Source organism: Candida albicans, chromosome 4 (assembly GCF_000182965.3).
Source record: "Candida albicans SC5314 chromosome 4, complete sequence".
Classification (NCBI taxonomy): Eukaryota; Fungi; Ascomycota; class Pichiomycetes; order Serinales; family Debaryomycetaceae; genus Candida; species Candida albicans.
The window spans coordinates 20,644-39,377 of NC_032092.1; the positions used below are offsets into that span (position 1 = coordinate 20,644).

Below are 18,734 nucleotides of genomic sequence, written 5' to 3' on the forward strand. Positions count from 1 at the left end.
GAATTATCGCCACTAGCTATTGACCAATCAAAATTCAACTCATTTGTGGAACTGAGTACACAGAAAACCTGTGTGCACTAAAAATGTGGAGAAACATATAACTTCTTGGTATTAAAGATAAAAAGGCCCAAATCAATTCTTAGCTTCTCCTGAGTCTTTATTACTAGACCCATCAATATGGGGCCATGGTTGGCTTCTGACCGACGCCAGGAATCATAACCCATACCAATACACTTGCAGTGCCAATCCATACCATAGCAACACGATCAAAGTGGCCATTCAATTGACATCTCCGCCTGTCCCAGCTCTACTGACATTCCCAGATACATTGATTTGTAAGTTTTGAAGAAGAAATCAAAGTGATCGCGGAACATATACGCAAGATAGGCGAGCTGAAACGGCGGAAATCACAATAATTAGTCATCCCTCAGTCACAATAAGGACTGGACGATTTTTCACACTGACAAATTAGAGATAAGCAATATACAGAATTAAGAGAACTTTACCAAGATGCGTTTATTTCTTTATATAAGTTTATTTGGTTTCAGCCATTCTCTCCATTCTAATCTCTACTGCTCTTCTATGAGCTTCTAACCCTTCAACTCTTGCCAACTCCATGACTGCTTTACCGATATTCTGAAGACCTTTTTCAGTAACCTCTTGGGAAGTAATAAACTTCTGGAAAGTAGCAGTATTGACTCCAGAATATTGTCTGGCATAACCATAAGTTGGCAAAGTATGGTTCGTCCCACTTGAGTAATCACCACACGATTCAGGAGACAATGCACCAACAAATACTGAACCGGCATTCTCAATCAGATCAGGAACATACGATGGTGCATCATCGATTTGTAAAATCAAATGTTCAGGTGCATACTGGTTTGACAAATCAAATGCTTCCTTGTAGGTTTTAGCCAATAAAATATACGAATGAGCCAAGCATTTAGCAACAATATCCTTTCTTGGCAACACTTTAGCTTGTCTCTCCACTGCAGCTTGGAACTCATTCAACTTTTCATCGCTCAAACCAACCCCAATAAGAATGACCTGAGAATCAACACCATGTTCAGCTTGTGAAAGCAAATCACTAGCAACAAAATCAGCATCGGCGTTAGAGTCAGCAATCACCAAAACTTCAGACGGACCAGCAGGCATATCAATAGAGCACAATGCTTGGGTGTCATTTTGAACATACATCTTGGCAGCAGTAACAAATTGATTGCCTGGACCCAAAATCTTGTCGCACTTGAGTACACTTTCAGTACCATACGCCATTGCCGTAACTGCTTGCGCACCACCTGCCATAACAATACATTTAGCTCCCAATTTGTGCGCAACATAAACAACTTCTGGCGTCAACTTCCCTGTAGCACGTGATGGAGGAGATGCAACAATAATGTTCTTACACCCAGCAACTTTTGCAGGCACACCCAACATCATTGCTGTAGAGGGCAACACTGCTGTTCCGCCTGGAACATACAACCCAACATTCTCAATCGGCTTAGCAAATCTAGAACAATATACGCCGGGACTGGTTTCTACTGTCATAACTTTTTCTTTTGGTAATTGTGCAGCATGGAACTTTTCGATATTTTGCATGGACAAGTCAATGGCAGCCTTCATTTCTTCTGAAATATCCATCAAATCAGCCGGGAACGGAGCTTGTAAAACAGGAGCATCAAGTTTTACACCATCAAACTTGGAAGTCAACTCAATAAGTGCTTTGTCTCCATCAGACTTGACTTTTTCAATAATAGGAAGCACGAGTTTCATAATGTCTGCAGTCTTTTGTACAGGTCTTGTCATTGCACGCTCAACAGCAGCAGCATCGTCAACACTAACAATCTCTAGCTTGTAACTGCTATTTACAGGAGCTTCTTGGTATTGGGGCTTGGCATCGCCTTTTCTTCTTGAAACCTTCAAGGACTTTACATCCAAATTCTTCTCAATATCAGCCAATCTCACCCCGTGTTTGATACACCAAACCATGGCAAAATAAACCAAATCAGCACACTCCCAGGCAATTTCTTCCTTTGATTTAGCCTCAATCAATTCATCCAACTCTTCCTTCAACTTGGCAATCAATAGTTTCTCGTCATCAAATAAACGTTTAGTGTAGGACACTTCAGGTGCATTTTCCAATCTGTCTTGCAAAGTACTATCTAATTTCGGCAATCCTCTAGCTGGAGAGTCGGCAATATCGTCACCAAAACATGTGAATTTGGTTTCACGGTGACAGAACCCATACCCAGTTCGTGGCTCCACCATAAACTGAATCACATGAGAGTCACAATCCTTGGATAACTTTACCAACTTTTGTGTTGCACCACTGGTCTTGCCCTTGTACCACAATTCGTCTCTGCGTTTACGTGATTGGTAAACCCCAACTTTTTCTTCAATTGCAGCAATTATCGAGTCCTTGGACGAATATACTATACCCAAAGCTGTATAGGAAGGTGAAGGGGTTGTGATTAATGTAGTGTACAACCCATCTGGTCTGTCGGTAGTCAAAGTACTAACAAACACTGCAGAAATTGATATCTTGTTCTCTTCTTCACGTTTGACAGTCAATTTTGTGCTTGGAATCACTGGAACGTAGTTTTTAGCCAATTCAATGGCTCCATCCTGAGTAAAGTTAGACTCAATGTATATAACTCGGTTTTCATTGGCATTATATTTCTTTAAATCACTTTCGGAAAATGGTTTAGAAGTAACAAAGGATGCTTCAGATGTCAATAATTCAGTACTTGGAACATCGACTGCTACAACAAACCTAGAGCTTGGTGAACCAGCTTCAATGGCGTCATGGTATTGCTTCTCATTAACAAACACCTGCTTAATTCCCACATTCAACAACTCGACAATTTGGTCGGTGGTGGCATTATCAATAGCATTTACAAAAATATCCAAGTCATGAGGAAATTGATGAATAAAATGTTTCTTGGGACTAACACTTTCAATTGGGAAAAGTACTTGACCAACTAAGGAAAACTCGTCAATAGATTGCTTATCTTCTGGAGAAGATATAACAGGCAAAATAGGGAATATCATGTCTGGTTGGTGGTAGGAAGCGTTGAAAGAAAATGAAAAAAAAAAAAAAAAAAACTTATCACTTGTGGAGGAAAAAAAAAATAATTCTGAGTCATTTTCTCATTACAGCTAGAAAAATAATAATTTGCAATTTTGCCATAAATACACACCCTATATACTTAGAAACTAAATTCGCCTCTGAATTGATTCAAATCCATATTTGGTTTAACCAACTCCAATAAATCTCTTCTCTCCATCGCAATAAAAGCCCTCTTTAATGTTTCTGTCAACGATGTCGACTGGTTATGATTCAATGTCGATACAGTGTCCACCCCTTCTACTTGATGCATTGACAACCCACTTAACAAATGCTCTGCTGCTTCCTTGTAACAACCAATATTTATACACGAAACCCCTAGATTGTATCTTGCTCTTACAAAAGTCGGTTTCAATTGCAATGCCTTGAAATACGCATCAACTGCTTCTTCGGAGCGGTTAGAATTGGCCAATGAAGCACCTAATCTATTCCACAAAATAGCATCATCAGGTCGTATCGATAATGCTGCTTTGAAACAGTCTATAGTCTTGTCAAACTCTTCATTGGCGTAAAACAACACACCTAACCCCATTTGAACATCAGCATCCATGCTGGCTTGGTTAGGCGACAACTGAGCGGCATTGAGAAATAATTCCGTAACTCTTTTGTTCAACGAGAATCTGTCTTCATCAGTAATCGTTGGATTCTCCTGTCTGGCCTTTTCCACAATTTGAGGATACTTTGTCGATATCCATCTTTCCAAAGTGGCAAATGCGGCATTATCATACCCTTCGTTGATATAACTAATTGCCAAGTTCATCAACGCCTCTGAATTCTCTGGGTGCAACTCCAAACATTTTTCCAAAGCAGAAATACCAGCAATCTCCTTTTCATTTTGAGTTTGGACTTCGCCTAGCTTCAACCAGGCATCAACGTGGTTTTCATCTCTTTGAATTGCAGCCTCGAACGCCAAAGCAGCCTCAGACAATTTGGCACCATTCTCCATCAACTGCAAACCAATCTCATATGGATCTTGGTCTTTAGGTAAGTCCAAAAACTGGTTACTCTGTTTATCTTCAAATTGGTAGTCACCAAAGTGGGCACGCGTAGACGCATACTTTGCAAAATCTTTCTCCCATTGATTCATATCAGCTGGAAACCCATCTTTTTGAGTTCTCTTGAAATCTTCATATTGCTGATTGATAAAGTCATTTTCAAAAGATTCTGAATTCAAACTGTCCCACACTTCTTGGAAAGTGGCCTGATACTTGTCATCAACAACAATCTCAGGAGACTGTTCTCTCTGGATTTCCTCAACTTCCTCGGCCTTGTTTGTCAACTCCTCTATTTCCTTAAACTGATTCTCCCAATCAACTTGTGGCTCCTGATTATGTTGTTGTTGTTGTTGTTGTTGAGGTTGCAGTTGGTATGCCATAGACATTCCCATCATTGGACGGTATCCCCCAAGACGAGGGCCAAATTGGCCAGGTCTTTGGTTGTGCTGTTGCGTTGCGGGTGCTTGGCTAAACTCGCTGGCCCACTGAGCATTCACTGGACTTCCAGTCTTGGCTATTGGTGTTGTAATCTGAGCAGATGGAGATTGCGCAACAAAGTCTTGCGACCAGTTACTTTGCTGTTGATGAATAGCATTGGGTTGGTTCTGAATGGTATTTAATTCGTGTCTCATAGGTTGGAACTGAAACGAGTTTTGTGGTGCTCCATTATTCATAAATTGGTCCAAGTTAGCTCTATCCCTAACATTCATCAAATTATCTTTTTTGAACCCTTGATTCTGTGCTACGTTTCCATGTTGATTTGCCACTTGTTGTTGCAACGATCTATCTTGCTGGGTATGCTTATTAAACTGAGCAACGGCATTTCCGTTAACTGAACATTCTGATCCTCCACCAACAAACGACATTTCTTTGATAATGATATGGGAGAAAGAAAAATAACAAATTTTCGAAAATCCAAAATTATAGTCCAGACCAATCTAATTTATATGACCGTCATTCAGCATTTTTCTTTTTTCGGGTTCCCCACCGAGAAATGATAAAGTGGAAAAATTTTGGAATCACATGCCGAGGTGAGGAGAGAATTATACGGTGTTACACGACTCTTTCTTTCAAATTAATTTTATTACTGCAAAATAGATAATACACACACTAATGTTCTGTTTTAGCAACGTTTGGCAACTCTTTCAAGGATTTTCTAATACTGTCAACACCCTTCAATAAATCTTCCTCGGAAATAACCAAAGGAGGAGCCAAACGGATGATATTGTCATGGGTTGGTTTGGCCAAAACACCGTGATTTTTCATTAACAAACACAAATCCCAAGCTGTCCTGCCATTGGTCTTTGATTCGTCTATAACAATAGCCGACAATAACCCTTTACCTCTAACTTCACTGATCATTCCGTTGCTTTCCTTTTGTAACTCTTCTAATTTTTCTCTCAATAATGCACCCAATTTTTGTGCTCTTTCGACCAAATTCTCATCTCTAACAACATCCAAAGCAGCAATAGCAACTCTACAAGCTAATGGATTACCACCGTATGTAGATCCGTGTGAGCCTGGTTCTAAAGTCAACATGACTTGCTTCGAAGACAAAACGGCAGACACTGGCATAACACCTCCAGAAATAGCCTTACCCAACAATACAATATCTGGCTTGACACCTTTCGAATGTTCATAGCACAACATTTTACCTGTTCTGGCAATACCAGTTTGGATCTCATCACAGATCAACAAGACATTGTGTTTCTTGCACAACTCTTGGACTCTTGGCAAGTAATCTTCTGGTGGAACAACAATACCGGCTTCACCTTGAATTGGTTCCAATAAGATAGCAGCAATTTTATCACCGGCATTGGCGAATGCTTTTTCGACATCTTCAATAACCCCATATCTCAACAAAGTGCCCTCTGGTTCACCAGGAATTTGAGGACCAACACCTCTCAAGTAAGGACCAAAGTTTGTGGTGGCGTCTGGGTCAGTGGACATGGAAATAACCCCCAAAGTTCTACCGTGGAAATTGTTAACAGCAGACAATATAATAGCTTCGCCACTTGGAATACCTTTCTTGTCGTAACCCCATTTTCTGGCCAATTTCAAACCAGTTTCAACAGCTTCGGCACCAGTGTTCATTGGCAATACCATCTCATAGTTAAAGTACTCGGTAATGTATTTGGCATAGACTCCGAACACGTCAGATGAAAATGCACGAGAGCACAATGTCAACTTTGAGGCTTGATCAACCAATGCAGCAACAATTTTTGGATGACAGTGACCTTGGTTAACTGCAGAGTATGCAGACAAGAAATCCAAGTACTCTTTTCCTTCAGGATCCCAGACATGAGCACCCTCAGCTTTTGAAAAAACTACTGGCAATGGATGGTAGTTGTGGGCAGAATATTTTGTTTCGTATTCACGAGCAGTTTCAGAGGAAACTTTAAAATCTGGAGTTGAAGACATTGATGTAGTGATTGTATAATTAATTGAAAAAGAAGACTGATGAAAAATTTTTCCAACAAAGGAATTGATGGTCTCTTTTATAGTTGGTTGGGGTTTTCCCCATTTCCAAGATTAAGATTTAGATTTTTTCACTTTTCTGGAACCACTTGATCTCTAATAGCAAGAGAATGCGAAATTGTCATTGTGCACGACCCATTTTTTCAAAACACACCTCACCTGTTCGGCAATATGAAAAGAGCAGAAAGAAAAAAAAAAAATAAAAGGGGGGAGGAAGAAAAACTAAAAAGAAGTGTCCAGTTGTCAATCCACTTTTGTACAACACTTTCCTTTTGCAATACCCAACATGATGCAACCAAGAGTTAAAAGACATATGCAAAATGCTATTCAGCCAGTTGAAAACTTAAACGAAGATGCTGCCTCATTGCCATCTGTTGCCATGAGAATCAGAAAAGCTGTTAGCGAAGGCTACAAGTTACCAGGTGACAACACTGCTAGCCAACAATTCAGTGGCAACTTTCAACGAGTTCCTTTACCAAGTAGTATGACAGGTCCACCAGATTTGGTTAATGGCCAATCAACAAGAACTGTTTCCAATCTCGAAGAGTGGGATAGCTACTACAAGATTCAAAATGCTCCTTTACAAACCTTGCCAGAAAGCAACAACTACTTGAAGAGAAAATTCGAAGACGACCATGAGTTAGATCTTAGTCAATATCAAGCAAAATATGGTGAATTGAAATTCAATGAAGAGTTTTAAGTATTGGGCTATTGTAGAGGGTTCATTTCGTTTTTGTTTAGTTTGTTTTATTGCTTGTTTTGTAGGAAATTGTCTGGTATAAATGTACAATTTTCATTCTGTTTGAATGTACTTGTAGACGAAATCGAGTTGTTTTTTTTTTTTTTTCGATTGGCTCTCACTCCTTTTTCTTCACACATACAAAACCTGCCTCTACCAACGAGATGTTATTATGGAGAAACTTGGTGTATAACATTACCCTACCGTTTAAAAACCTCAACAAGGAGGACAGAATCATTCAACTATGTCGTTTGTTTACATGTCTTATAGCAATAGTGTGTTGTTTGGCATGTATAGTTGCACCAAGAGTCACCAATACAACTTACGCAGCTCGTATAAACTGTTCACATTTGGACGTAGCTAATGGGTTATACGAATCGTTGAGAAACTCTGTGACTCAAGTCTTTACGCCAGCGATTTTCAACGATCAGATGAGTGGAACAGGAAATTCGTTGACGACTAGTGAAATCAAATTGATAACCGAATATGCTGAGACACAAGTTGCGGGTAGTCCACAGTACTGTATTTCATCGTTGTGGACTTGGTGCTACGGTAATTATGAAACATATACGGTAGTAGGTAAGGATGGGGAAATTTACACTAAAAAGAAAAACGAAGTTTTGACATGCACTGATAAAAGCTCCTACGTGTTTGATTATATAAATCAGTTAGAGTCCATTGGCTTGGAGATCATTTTAGCTTATGCCTACCAAAGCTCAACATTTACCACCACACTGTATGAAAAGCAAGTCAGTTCGAGAAACGCAAAGTTTCAGCTTGCCTTTAATGGGATCATTTTCACTTGTTGTGCACAATTTGTGATTTTAATATGCATTTTTGTCATCTACTCCAACCGTGGCTCTTCAAGAGACTTGTCAAAGATTCCTTCTTTGGTCTTGCATGTTGTGACATTGATTTCATTGGCCTCCTCCCTTAGTATAATTATAGGACTGGCGATGATCACAAACTTGTTTATTATTACAAGAAATGAAATTAAGAGCAAATTGGGCGACTTTGGTGTAACGTTTCATATGGGTTCCAAATGGTTTCTGTTTTTATCGCTTTCGGCTGTATTTGCAACACTATCGCTGATGTCATGGATCTTTCCTATGTGGTGTGCTAATCCTCTGATTAGCCTCACTGATCAAGATGACGTAGTGTCCTTTTATGAAGTACCTACAAGAAGGACAGAGTTTGAGCGACACACTGATTTCCGTGCCAAAAGAAGCACCGCCAAATTCAAATCTTTTGAACCCAATAGTGGCCATGGCAGAAACAAAATAGGAAACATATTCCATAACCCTCGTCATTCAGCTCACCAGGACGACCACCACGAGGAAGAAATGCGAAAGCTAGGTGAATCATTATCCAAAAAATCATCCGTCCGAAGAACAAAGTCTTTGGGAGCTAGAAAAGCCGAACTTGAAGAGCAGGGGATCTTGCTAGATAATTTTACATTCAAAGATGAATATCCAACTATACAAGAAGAGACATATGATGGATATTCTAGCAGGTCAGTGTCTAGATCTGCTCTGGACAAGGTCAGCAGAAAAGTTTCTGACAAAAGACAGCGCCATTTGATTCGTGAAGTAATCAAGAGCCCATTTGACGAAGAAGATAAAACGGATGGTATATCGCCAAGAAACTCGTACCTAGAAGATGACGAGTTGCAACTATTGGATAATCAAATGTTTAATTTGAAAAAATAGAGTATTTATTATAGATTTTTTTTTCTTGCACTTTTGTTCTCTTTGCAACCACAAATGAATAAAGAAGAGATTTACACAATCCGCCCCACTCGTTCTAAGTTATTGATAGTTTGGTCGATATTAGAACTATGCACTGTGTCGCTCCTATTTGCAATGAGCTTTTTCTTTCTTTTTGCAAATTCAAAACTAATTCAAAGAGGTCCACCTGCATTTCAATTGAGGATTCAGTCAGATTCAATATTTGCCAAAAATACATTCCAACTTGTCCAACAAGGACTAAAATTTGCAACATATTTGTCGAATGACTTGAACATTTACATTAATGAGACTATCCCAGAAACATATCTCCAACAAATTGACTCTAATTATGACAATAATTTGTACCAGTTTAATGTTTTTGGTTTTTGTCGGAAGACCCAATTTGATAAAATATTGAATTGTTACAATGGACAAGGAATAAACATTGCTGCGTGTTTTCTTCAAGATATAGGAACACAGCTAGGAAATTTGACAAACCAGGCTGATCCAAGCAATGTTTCAGCCAAATTAGTTTCTTTTTACTACAATCTAGTGGACCAGATTTGCAGTGACTCTGACAAGAAATTGTGTGCTTTGCAAACATACAATACAATGTCAAGAATAGTTCAATATCTTGGGATCTCATCTTTGATTTGCTTAGCTGTGACTACCGCTACCTCTTTTTTTGAAATGATAGGTTACTGTGTTTTTGCAAAATCTTTGGCTAGAGTCTTTTTCATTGTCAAGGTCATATCTATGTTGGTTTTCGTCTTCACAATATGTATACTATACTGCATAATCATGGTTATGAAAAACTTTTTAACCGATTTAATCACCCAATTTCAAATTGGAACCCTAGAGTTCCCCTCCATCAAATGGATTACTTGGGGTGTTTTAACATTAATGTGTCTAATTATTGTTGTGAAACGTTATCTTATATACCAATCTATTTAGTTGTTATAAACCTTCTTGAATGCTTGTTCAAAGTCGTTAATAATATCATCAATATATTCAGTACCAGTAGAAACTCTGATTAAGCCCTTGGTAACACCAGAAGCCAACTTTTCTTCATCTGACAATTGTTGATGTGTAGTAAACCATGGAGCAATAACCAAAGTCTTAGAGTCACCCACATTAGCCAAGTTTGAGGCAATCTCCAAATTGTCAACCAACTTTGGTGAGGCTTCATTGAATGGGTCGCTGGAGGTGTTGGTGATGTCCTTGACAGTAAATGCTAAAGCACCACCAAAGTACTTAGCGTCATTGTTCAAGTATTTTTTACTCAATTCGTGGGATTCGTGAGATGGCAATCCCAAATAGGACACAGACTCAACATTTGGGTTCTTTTCTAACCATTGGGCCAATTTCAAAGCATTTTCAGATTGTCTTTCAACTCTCAAAGACAAAGTTTCTAAACCTTGCAACAACAAAAAACTTCCAAATGGATTCAAAGCTGGACCCAAGTCTCTCAACAATTCAATTCTCAAGTGACCAATGTATGCGGCCTTACCTAAAGCATCACTCAAGACCAACCCGTGGTAACCTTCTGATGGTTTAGAGAATTGTGGGTATTTTTCTGGGTACTCGGTCCATGGGAAGTTACCGGAATCAACAATAACACCAGCAATTGTAGTACCGTGACCACCAATCCATTTAGTAGCAGAATGAACAACAATATCAGCACCGTGGGCAATTGGGTTAACTAAAAATCCACCAGCACCAAAAGTGTTGTCGACAACAACAGGAATACCGTGTTCATGGGCCAATTTGGTGATTTTTTCAAAGTCTGGAACATTATATTTAGGGTTTCCAATGGTTTCAATATAAATAGCTTTTGTCTTGTCGTCAATCAATTTAGCAAAATCTTCAGCGGCGTCACCATTAACGAATTTGGTTTCAATGCCCAAACGTTTGAAAGCAACTTTGAATTGATTATAAGTACCACCATACAAGTAGGATGTACTGATAATGTTATCACCAGCATGAGCCAACCCAGCAATGGCCAAGAATTGAGCTGATTGACCAGAAGAAGTGGCCAATGCACCAATACCACCTTCCAAGGCAGCAATTCTTTGTTCAAACACATCGTTTGTTGGATTCATAATTCTGGAGTAAATGTATCCTGGGGTTTCTAAACCAAATAATTGAGCACCGTGTTTAGAGTCATTGAAAACATAGGAGGTGGTTGCATAAATTGGTGGGGCTCTTGGTTGGTGTGGTTTTTCAACTGGTTGACCAGCATGTAATTGAAGAGTATCAAAGTGAGAAGGCATTGTAGTTTAGTAATGGGGAAAACAAAAAAGGAAGAATTAAAACAAAAAAAAAAAGTGGCTCTAAAGAATATTTATATTTGTGAAAAACGTCGATTCGTATAGGCTATTTATATTATCTGAAAATAATTTCATCATGGACCGAGAACTGTGGATGCAAAGCCTATAAACTTTTAACCACCACAGCAGGAAGAGTCAATAACGCGGAGTGAATTGAGGGACAACAAAAAAAAAACTGTTACCATTTCACGTGAACTGTCAAAGTACCCAAGAAATTAACTATTAAAATTCGTAATTTAGAAAACAATAGTGATTCCGAAACCGCTCTACTGTTTTAGACTTTTCATTGAGGCACTGGTTATAGTGGTGGCTTTACAGCATTACCATATTGTAGACTTTACAGTTTATCACCAAGTTTCTACCCAAGACCACTTCAAGGTTTTTTATTTTTCATTTTTTTTGGCAAATTTTTTTCTACAAAATATTCTCTGCTTCAACATACATTTGTTATGTTGCGAAACAGGAAAATTGAAAACAAAAGAATTCCGATGTTGATGTTTTTTTGTTGTGGAAACATTTTCCTCTAAACAGAACACTGTTGATACATGCTGAAACAATATCAATGTAATGGTATCACAACTAAAGGGGTTAGGTGTAGAATAAAGTGCCAACTGCCAAATTCCTACTGTCGACACCACGAGAGGCAATCGTATACCCATCACAGCAATAACCATAAACCTCAATCAAATGACACTGGCTATATCTACATGTATACCATGACCAACTTTCTATTCCCACCAAAAAATTGGAGTTTCAAAGTAAAGAATTTGCCTGACGCGTCTAAGAAAACTGATTGGGTGAATTTCAACAGCAGGAAATCACATTACATTCTTATCAAGATTGGACGGACCACCAAAACACCAGAATCACGTATACAGCAATGGCAAGAAAAGTGTCAACACCCATTGACCAATATGGGGCCGCCCAACAAACACTTGATAAGAAAACGCCGTGGGTTAGTTGAACGATTGGCGTGCATGAGTATTGATGATCCAGTGTATTCTCGTTGGAAAAACGGTGGGTTCTATTGTAGGAACCTAAACTTGGTAGAGCTGACTATCCATCAGGAGTTATGGAAAAAATATGGCAAGGGCCAAGTATACTGTGTTACCTGCTTGGCTGAGGAATCCCGTTCAGAAGCCAAATTCAAAATCCACATGGAATGGTTTCTAATACCAAAGGAAGACATTGAAGAAGTTTACCAGTTGATAGATACTATTTGTGTGAAAATAGGATAAGAAAACTACAAATACACATAATAAAACAAGACAATATAAAATAAGACAGTAGTTAAATTATACAAAATGTATGAATAAAATATATTCAATTTTTTCGGTAGGCACTCAAGTGTTCATATAAGTAGATGGATCAACACCTTCTTCTGGGAACTCGGTGATTTTAACATCAAATCTGCTTTGAATCTTTTCCAAGACTTCCTCGTCTTCTTTAGAAGAAACAAAAGAGACAGCTAACCCCTTGGTACCAAATCTACCAGCTCTACCAACTCTATGTAAGTATTGATCAGCTTCGTTTGGCAAGTCATAGTTGATGGCCAAGTTAATTCTTTCAATATCAATACCTCTACCGAAAACATCAGTGGAAACACAGATTCTCTTATTAAATTCTTTAAAAGATCTGTATCTTTCGATTCTTTCTTCTTGTGGTAAACCAGAATGCACAGCAATCGATGGGAAGTTACAAGCACACAACAATTTGTTCAATTCGTTGGCTCTTCTAGTGGACTTGACGAAAATAATGACTTGGTTGAATTCCAATGAATCCAACAAGTCAGACAATTTTCTATTCTTCTCTTTCTCATCCAATTTGATGTAGTATTGTTGCAAACCATGCAAGGTCAATTTGGCCTCATCGTCAACATAAATTTCCAATGGATTTTGCATAAATTTTTTACAAACTGGACGAATATCTTGAGATAAGGTGGCAGAAAACATCATAACTTGCTTTTGGTGAGGAGTGGCACGGAAGATATCTTGCACATCTCTTCTCATATCGATGGATTCCAAGACTTTGTCACATTCATCAATAACAAACGACTTGACATTGTTCAATCTGATAGCTTTTTCTTCAACCAAAGCATGTAATCTACCTGGAGTTGCCACTACAATATGTGGACATGTATCTTTGTTCTTTAATTTTTCAATATCCCTTTTGATTGGGGTACCACCATAGAACACATCAGTTTTAACATCTGGCATGTACTTGGAAAATCTGGCATATTCGTTACGGATTTGGTAGGCCAATTCTCTAGTATGACAAATAACCAAAGTGGAAATTTCACCTGGAACTGGGTCTAATTGTTGCAATGTTGACAATACAAAAACAGCAGTTTTACCCAAACCAGACTTGGCCTGACACAAAACATCAGTTCCCAAAATGGATTGAGGAATACAAACTTGTTGGACTAGAATTCAAAAATGTTAGTAATCAGCGTTCAAGTGAAAGAGCAAAGCGCCCTCCTTTAGTCTATTCACATTACATACCTTCAGAAGGATGTTCAAAACCACAATCCCCAATTGCTCTCAACAATTCTGGTTTCAATAAAAAGTCTCTGAAACCGGTGGCATGGATACCAACATAAGATCCTTTTTTATCACTTTCTTTATCATTAGATTGAGCTTCACCAGAAGCTTGAGTGGTGGTTGAAACAGCAATTTCTTCAGAATCTGAATAATCTAATAATTCTTCTTGACCTTCGTGAGACATGATTGGTTGTATGTTTGTATGATAAACAGTGGTAATGGTTGTTGCTGTTGTTTTTTTCTTGCTGGTCGCCTTTCATATTTTTTTTTCAGATGTTGGCAAAAATGGACTGAAAAAAAAATCGAAAAAAAAGTTGAAAGCTGCGGTCGTGTCTCATGTCCAAATCAAGCGTTATTGGAATTTTGGCTTATATTACATGAAAATTCTGAGAAGTTTCTCCATTCACCTTTTTCTTACAAGTACCGAAATATGTTTAGAATTGTTGCCAGAGCCCCTAGGATACTCCCATATCGTCGATTTACCACTACCCCTAGCTTGAGGTTTTTTGACAAAGGGCCTACTGCTGAAGAACAGGCCCAGGCATTGGAAAAGGTCAGTAAAGTGGTTGCCGAAAACCCAGAGTTGTACAAGTTGATGGTTGAATTTAAACAGTTACTTGAAAAGAAAGGATTTGAAACCGGGGCAAAACCATCTATGACTCAAATGTTTAAATTGTTGGCCGACAAAGATATCAGAGAACATGGTGCCAAATTCAAACACTTTTTGGAAACTACAGACACAGGACTCACTCAAAATGAGATCGCAACTGTAAGTGGTGCATTTTTATTCAAAAATAAAGATATTAAATAGAGAAATACATTTTTTTTTTTTTACTTTTTGGCAAATGAAGCAGATATGTTAGCAGCCTCTTCAACACCTCTAGCAATAGCACTTCTTAATCCACGATCTTCCATGGTCAACAAGCCACCAATTGTAGTACCACCAGGAGTACACACTTTGCTCTTTAACGCAGCTGGATGTTCGCCGGTTTCCAAGACCATACGGGCAGTTCCTTCCATTACCTTGGCGGCAGCAACAGATGCTACATCGTATGGCATACCCATTCTTACTGCACCATCGATCATGGACTCCATCATCAATAAACAAAAAGCTGGTCCGGACCCAATCAATGAAGTTGCAATGTCCATGTTCTTCTCTGGAATCTTTACAGTCATACCAACAGTATCAATCAATTTCATTACCAACTCTTGGCTTTCTTCACCAACTTCTGGAGCAAATGCAATTGCCGCAGTTCCACAACCAAATCTAGCTGGAGTGTTGGTCATGACTTTGGCAACATATGGAGTGAAAATAGACAATTCCTTTATAGTGGTTCCTGCCAATAATGAAATTAATAATTGTTTTCCAGTTAATGATTCCTTGACTTCTTCATAAATGCCTTCATACATATATGGCTTACATCCTAAAATAATAACATCTGCCTCAGTAACTGCCTTGTTGTTGTTTTCAACTCCGGCAGAAACATGAACTAATGGCTGATCAGCAAAGGTTTCTTTCAAGCTTTGTTCTTGGCTTGGAATGGTACATGCTATGATTTTCTTTGGGTATGGGTCAAACTTGGATTTCAAAATAGCTGATGTTACAGCTGTGCCCATAACACCGCATCCTAATACTGTAATCGTGTAGTCTTTCATGATTAATGATTTATCTCTGGTTGAAAAAAACAACTTCAACAAAAAAAGAATGAAAAATTTCGTGGAGAATTTATACTGATTAGATCTAACAGAGGCAAAACAAAGCGAGGCGAACAACAAAAAAAAAAAATGTGCAGGATTTCCATTAAAGTTAGGTATCAGCGACAACAACTACAAACCCCCAATTCTAAGATCTATTAAAATTGCAATTCCGGTTGCATCCAAGTTAGGAAGTCTAATGACGGAAGCAGGTTGATGACACCTAACCATGTCCTAGTAAAGCATATCTCCCCCCCTTCAACCAGTTTCTGATGCTGTCCTTTTAAACATCTATACTACATCATCAACTGTTGGCGTTTGTATAATCAAATGGAGACCACATTTTATGCTGGTGCAAATTAGAGAAAAAAAAAAAGTAAGGAAGTAAAAAAAAAAAAAAAACTGGTGAGGTACTATCTGGTTGTCCTAGATATAGTTATCCCTGGCTATTTTGGATACTTTAGAACAACACTGAAAACATAGTTTGTCTTAGCTTATTTCGTGGACGCATAGGTTGCCAGAACAATTTGATACCAATATTGTCCTTGCAAATCGAAATTTATATTTATTGTGGTTGAAATTTTATATACGTCAAAGATTGCCAAACGTTTGCTGTACACCAAGGTATTTCCAAGATGCTGTTTGATAAGAGGTTATTAACTCCATGCCCAGTTTTGACTCCAACAGACCAAGAGTTTAATGATCCTGTTGGTTATTTATCAAGTGACAAGGTTTCGAAGCTAGGTGCTACCTACGGCCTAGTTAAGATTGTACCTCCTCCAAATTGGAAACCAAGTTTCCACATCAACCCTGACTTTAAGTTCCATGTTCGGAAACAGGTACTCAGTGATTTGGGGATCACAACCCGATCTAGAGATTTTTTCAGAGAAAATATCAACCGGTTTTTGAAGATGAGAAGAAAGCGCCAGCTAAAGTTGTATTTTAATGTTCAAGGCACCAGAGTATACTACTATGATTTGTATAGAGAAGTTGAAAATCTTGGTGAACCAATGGATAAAGAAAAATGGGAAAAGTTAGGAGCTCGGTTTGGTGTTAAGGCATCAGCATTAGAACGTGAATACGATTCTACAATCAAATATTATGCTACTTATTTGCACACCAATTGCACCTATGATTTTCCTGAAAGTGATTCAGAGGACGAATACGATAGCTGTTTGGTGTGCGGACAACACGACCACCCTCTGGAGACTTTGCTTTGCGACAACTGTGATAATCCGTATCATATGAAATGTTTGAACCCACCTTTGGAGCTGGTCCCTGCTACTAGCTGGTACTGTGATAAATGTTTGATCGGGACGGGAGAGTATGGATTCGACGAAGATGTGGATGTCAAGTATACGATCCCTGAGTTTTACAAAATGTGTCAGGATTTTGATGCCAAATTCATTAGAGACTACAATCAGAACAACCCGTTGTCTGTAGATGACATTGAAAGAAAGTTTTGGTCTTTTGTTGATGCCGAAAAGTCCGATTTGGAGGTGAAATATGGTGCAGATATCCATAATTTGCGACCAGGTGAAGTTAGTGGGTTTCCTATGGCCGACACCCCTTCATTGGATACAACTGACCCTGCCATACAGTATTACATCAACCACCCATGGAACTTGAACAAATTGCCGTTTTCCAATGGGTCATTGCTCAACTTTATCAACACCTCCATATCTGGAATGACCATACCTTGGATTTATATTGGGTCGTTGCTATCGACATTCTGCTGGCATGTTGAAGATCACTACACTTTATCGGCCAATTACTGTCATTTTGGCGCTACAAAGAAATGGTATGGTATTCCTTCTCTGTTTGCCGACAAATTTGAAAAGCTAATGAGGGATTCAGCTCCGGATTTGTTTAAGCGACAGCCGGACTTGCTACATCAGTTGGTAACATTGATGTCGCCGCTGAAGTTGGTGGAACATGGCATACCCTGTGTATACGCAGACCAAAACCCTAATGAGTTTGTGATAACATATCCTCTAGTGTACCACGCAGGTTTCAATTGTGGGTTTAATTTCAACGAAGCGGTGAATTTTGCCATTGACGAATGGTTAGAGTTTGGGGAAAAATCTGTTAATGACTACAGGCCAATAAAGAAAGAAAACGTGTTTAACCATTACGAATTGTTGGAGAATATTCTAAGTCGATTCAATGCAAAACACGATGTGAGCTTAGATTTGGTAAAGCGAAGTTTATGGAGCTTTGAAAGATATGTTTCCAGACTAGAGGAATTACTAGCACAGTTGAAGGACAAGTCAACTGTTGAATACAAACCCTCTGTTGACAACAACGACGAAGACGATCTTTGTGACTCATGCAAAACCCATATTGGCTTCCAATATTTTGTTCTTGAACCAGAAAACTCTAAACAATTGTTGACACCCGATGCTTCTCCACAGGAGATTGAAACAAAGCCAAATAAGAATGAGGAGGCTAAGAAGGTTGCCAATTCACAAGCATCTCATGATCTTGCCAGCCTTAATGAAAGAAAGGCAATGGTGGACGAGTTCAACAGTCTAATTGAAAAAGCCAAAAAAGACGTTGATAATGACGAGTCGACAAAAGTACGAAGATCGAAACGTATTCATAGTTTGAAGGAAAAAGAGGTTCCACAACGACCTACAAAACGAGCCAAAAAGAATATCATAAAGAAAAAAGCAGCCCAATCAAAACTATGTTCAGAATGCGTTTGCCCTATGGAAGGGAAGCTGATACACGGCAAACTAGTACTTCGGAAACAACTCTCCACTTTAAAGGAATTGATTGAAGAAACCAAAATGAATCTTGTATGAATGTGTAGTAGTGAAATGTATACAGTTTTTTTGCGACATTAGCATAGTGATGTCTCTCATTTAATTATGAGCACGACCGCGACATAAAGGAAAGCACTGAGTGTGAAGCAAACGAGGAAAAAAAAAAGTAAAATCGGTCTCCATACCTAAATATTTTCTTGACTTTTATTGGTCAGTTCTGGGTTTTACACGCAGGGAGAAAGTATTGAACGGGAAAAAAAAAAAATTCGTTGAACCTTTGAGTGCTCGCTCTTTTGACAGTGAAAAATTTATATATATATTCAACCATTTTCTTT

General features: G+C 38.6%; 13 protein-coding genes across 13 annotated transcripts; 7 read left to right on the top strand and 6 right to left on the bottom strand. All coding sequences in view use genetic code 12, as the record gives it.

Annotated features, from left to right (window-relative positions):
• Positions 1 to 534: 534 nt before the first annotated feature.
• On the bottom strand, positions 535 to 3,051 carry HIS4 (trifunctional histidinol dehydrogenase/phosphoribosyl-AMP cyclohydrolase/phosphoribosyl-ATP diphosphatase; the record flags this gene model as incomplete). The annotated part of the gene is made up of 1 exon (XM_708227.2): positions 535 to 3,051. The coding sequence occupies one exon, from the start codon at positions 3,049 to 3,051 to the stop codon at positions 535 to 537; it is 2,517 nt and encodes an 838-aa protein (XP_713320.2).
• A 158-nt stretch (positions 3,052 to 3,209) lies between these two features.
• PEX5 (Pex5p) lies at positions 3,210 to 4,988 on the bottom strand (the record flags this gene model as incomplete). The annotated part of the gene is made up of 1 exon (XM_708228.2): positions 3,210 to 4,988. The coding sequence occupies one exon, from the start codon at positions 4,986 to 4,988 to the stop codon at positions 3,210 to 3,212; it is 1,779 nt and encodes a 592-aa protein (XP_713321.1).
• A 244-nt stretch (positions 4,989 to 5,232) lies between these two features.
• CAR2 (ornithine-oxo-acid transaminase) lies at positions 5,233 to 6,543 on the bottom strand (the record flags this gene model as incomplete). Its single annotated transcript, XM_708229.2, has 1 exon — positions 5,233 to 6,543. The coding sequence occupies one exon, from the start codon at positions 6,541 to 6,543 to the stop codon at positions 5,233 to 5,235; it is 1,311 nt and encodes a 436-aa protein (XP_713322.2).
• Positions 6,544 to 6,886: 343 nt separating this feature from the next.
• On the top strand, positions 6,887 to 7,300 carry CAALFM_C400170WA (uncharacterized protein; the record flags this gene model as incomplete). Its single annotated transcript, XM_708230.1, has 1 exon — positions 6,887 to 7,300. The coding sequence occupies one exon, from the start codon at positions 6,887 to 6,889 to the stop codon at positions 7,298 to 7,300; it is 414 nt and encodes a 137-aa protein (XP_713323.1).
• A 203-nt stretch (positions 7,301 to 7,503) lies between these two features.
• ECM7 (Ecm7p) lies at positions 7,504 to 9,048 on the top strand (the record flags this gene model as incomplete). The annotated part of the gene is made up of 1 exon (XM_708231.2): positions 7,504 to 9,048. The coding sequence occupies one exon, from the start codon at positions 7,504 to 7,506 to the stop codon at positions 9,046 to 9,048; it is 1,545 nt and encodes a 514-aa protein (XP_713324.1).
• Positions 9,049 to 9,102: 54 nt separating this feature from the next.
• CAALFM_C400190WA (uncharacterized protein) lies at positions 9,103 to 10,020 on the top strand (the record flags this gene model as incomplete). Its single annotated transcript, XM_708232.1, has 1 exon — positions 9,103 to 10,020. One exon carries the CDS (start codon positions 9,103 to 9,105, stop codon positions 10,018 to 10,020), a length of 918 nt encoding a protein of 305 aa, XP_713325.1.
• Positions 10,017 to 11,339, bottom strand: MET15 (bifunctional cysteine synthase/O-acetylhomoserine aminocarboxypropyltransferase; the record flags this gene model as incomplete). The annotated part of the gene is made up of 1 exon (XM_708233.2): positions 10,017 to 11,339. One exon carries the CDS (start codon positions 11,337 to 11,339, stop codon positions 10,017 to 10,019), a length of 1,323 nt encoding a protein of 440 aa, XP_713326.1.
• Positions 11,340 to 11,941: 602 nt separating this feature from the next.
• CAALFM_C400210WA (uncharacterized protein) lies at positions 11,942 to 12,634 on the top strand (the record flags this gene model as incomplete). The annotated part of the gene is made up of 1 exon (XM_708234.1): positions 11,942 to 12,634. The coding sequence occupies one exon, from the start codon at positions 11,942 to 11,944 to the stop codon at positions 12,632 to 12,634; it is 693 nt and encodes a 230-aa protein (XP_713327.1).
• Positions 12,635 to 12,739: 105 nt separating this feature from the next.
• SUB2 (ATP-dependent RNA helicase) lies at positions 12,740 to 14,120 on the bottom strand (the record flags this gene model as incomplete). The annotated part of the gene is made up of 2 exons (XM_019475351.1): positions 12,740 to 13,818; positions 13,898 to 14,120. The coding sequence occupies 2 exons, from the start codon at positions 14,118 to 14,120 to the stop codon at positions 12,740 to 12,742; spliced, it is 1,302 nt and encodes a 433-aa protein (XP_019330896.1).
• Positions 14,121 to 14,138: 18 nt separating this feature from the next.
• CAALFM_C400230WA (uncharacterized protein) lies at positions 14,139 to 14,747 on the top strand (the record flags this gene model as incomplete). The annotated part of the gene is made up of 1 exon (XM_708236.1): positions 14,139 to 14,747. The coding sequence occupies one exon, from the start codon at positions 14,139 to 14,141 to the stop codon at positions 14,745 to 14,747; it is 609 nt and encodes a 202-aa protein (XP_713329.1).
• Positions 14,748 to 14,767: 20 nt separating this feature from the next.
• On the bottom strand, positions 14,768 to 15,592 carry PRO3 (pyrroline-5-carboxylate reductase; the record flags this gene model as incomplete). The annotated part of the gene is made up of 1 exon (XM_708238.1): positions 14,768 to 15,592. The coding sequence occupies one exon, from the start codon at positions 15,590 to 15,592 to the stop codon at positions 14,768 to 14,770; it is 825 nt and encodes a 274-aa protein (XP_713331.1).
• CAALFM_C400250WA (uncharacterized protein) lies at positions 14,793 to 15,332 on the top strand (the record flags this gene model as incomplete). Its single annotated transcript, XM_708237.1, has 1 exon — positions 14,793 to 15,332. One exon carries the CDS (start codon positions 14,793 to 14,795, stop codon positions 15,330 to 15,332), a length of 540 nt encoding a protein of 179 aa, XP_713330.1.
• Positions 15,593 to 16,266: 674 nt separating the features above from the next.
• On the top strand, positions 16,267 to 18,438 carry CAALFM_C400260WA (histone demethylase; the record flags this gene model as incomplete). The annotated part of the gene is made up of 1 exon (XM_708239.2): positions 16,267 to 18,438. The coding sequence occupies one exon, from the start codon at positions 16,267 to 16,269 to the stop codon at positions 18,436 to 18,438; it is 2,172 nt and encodes a 723-aa protein (XP_713332.2).
• Positions 18,439 to 18,734: the final 296 nt, after the last annotated feature.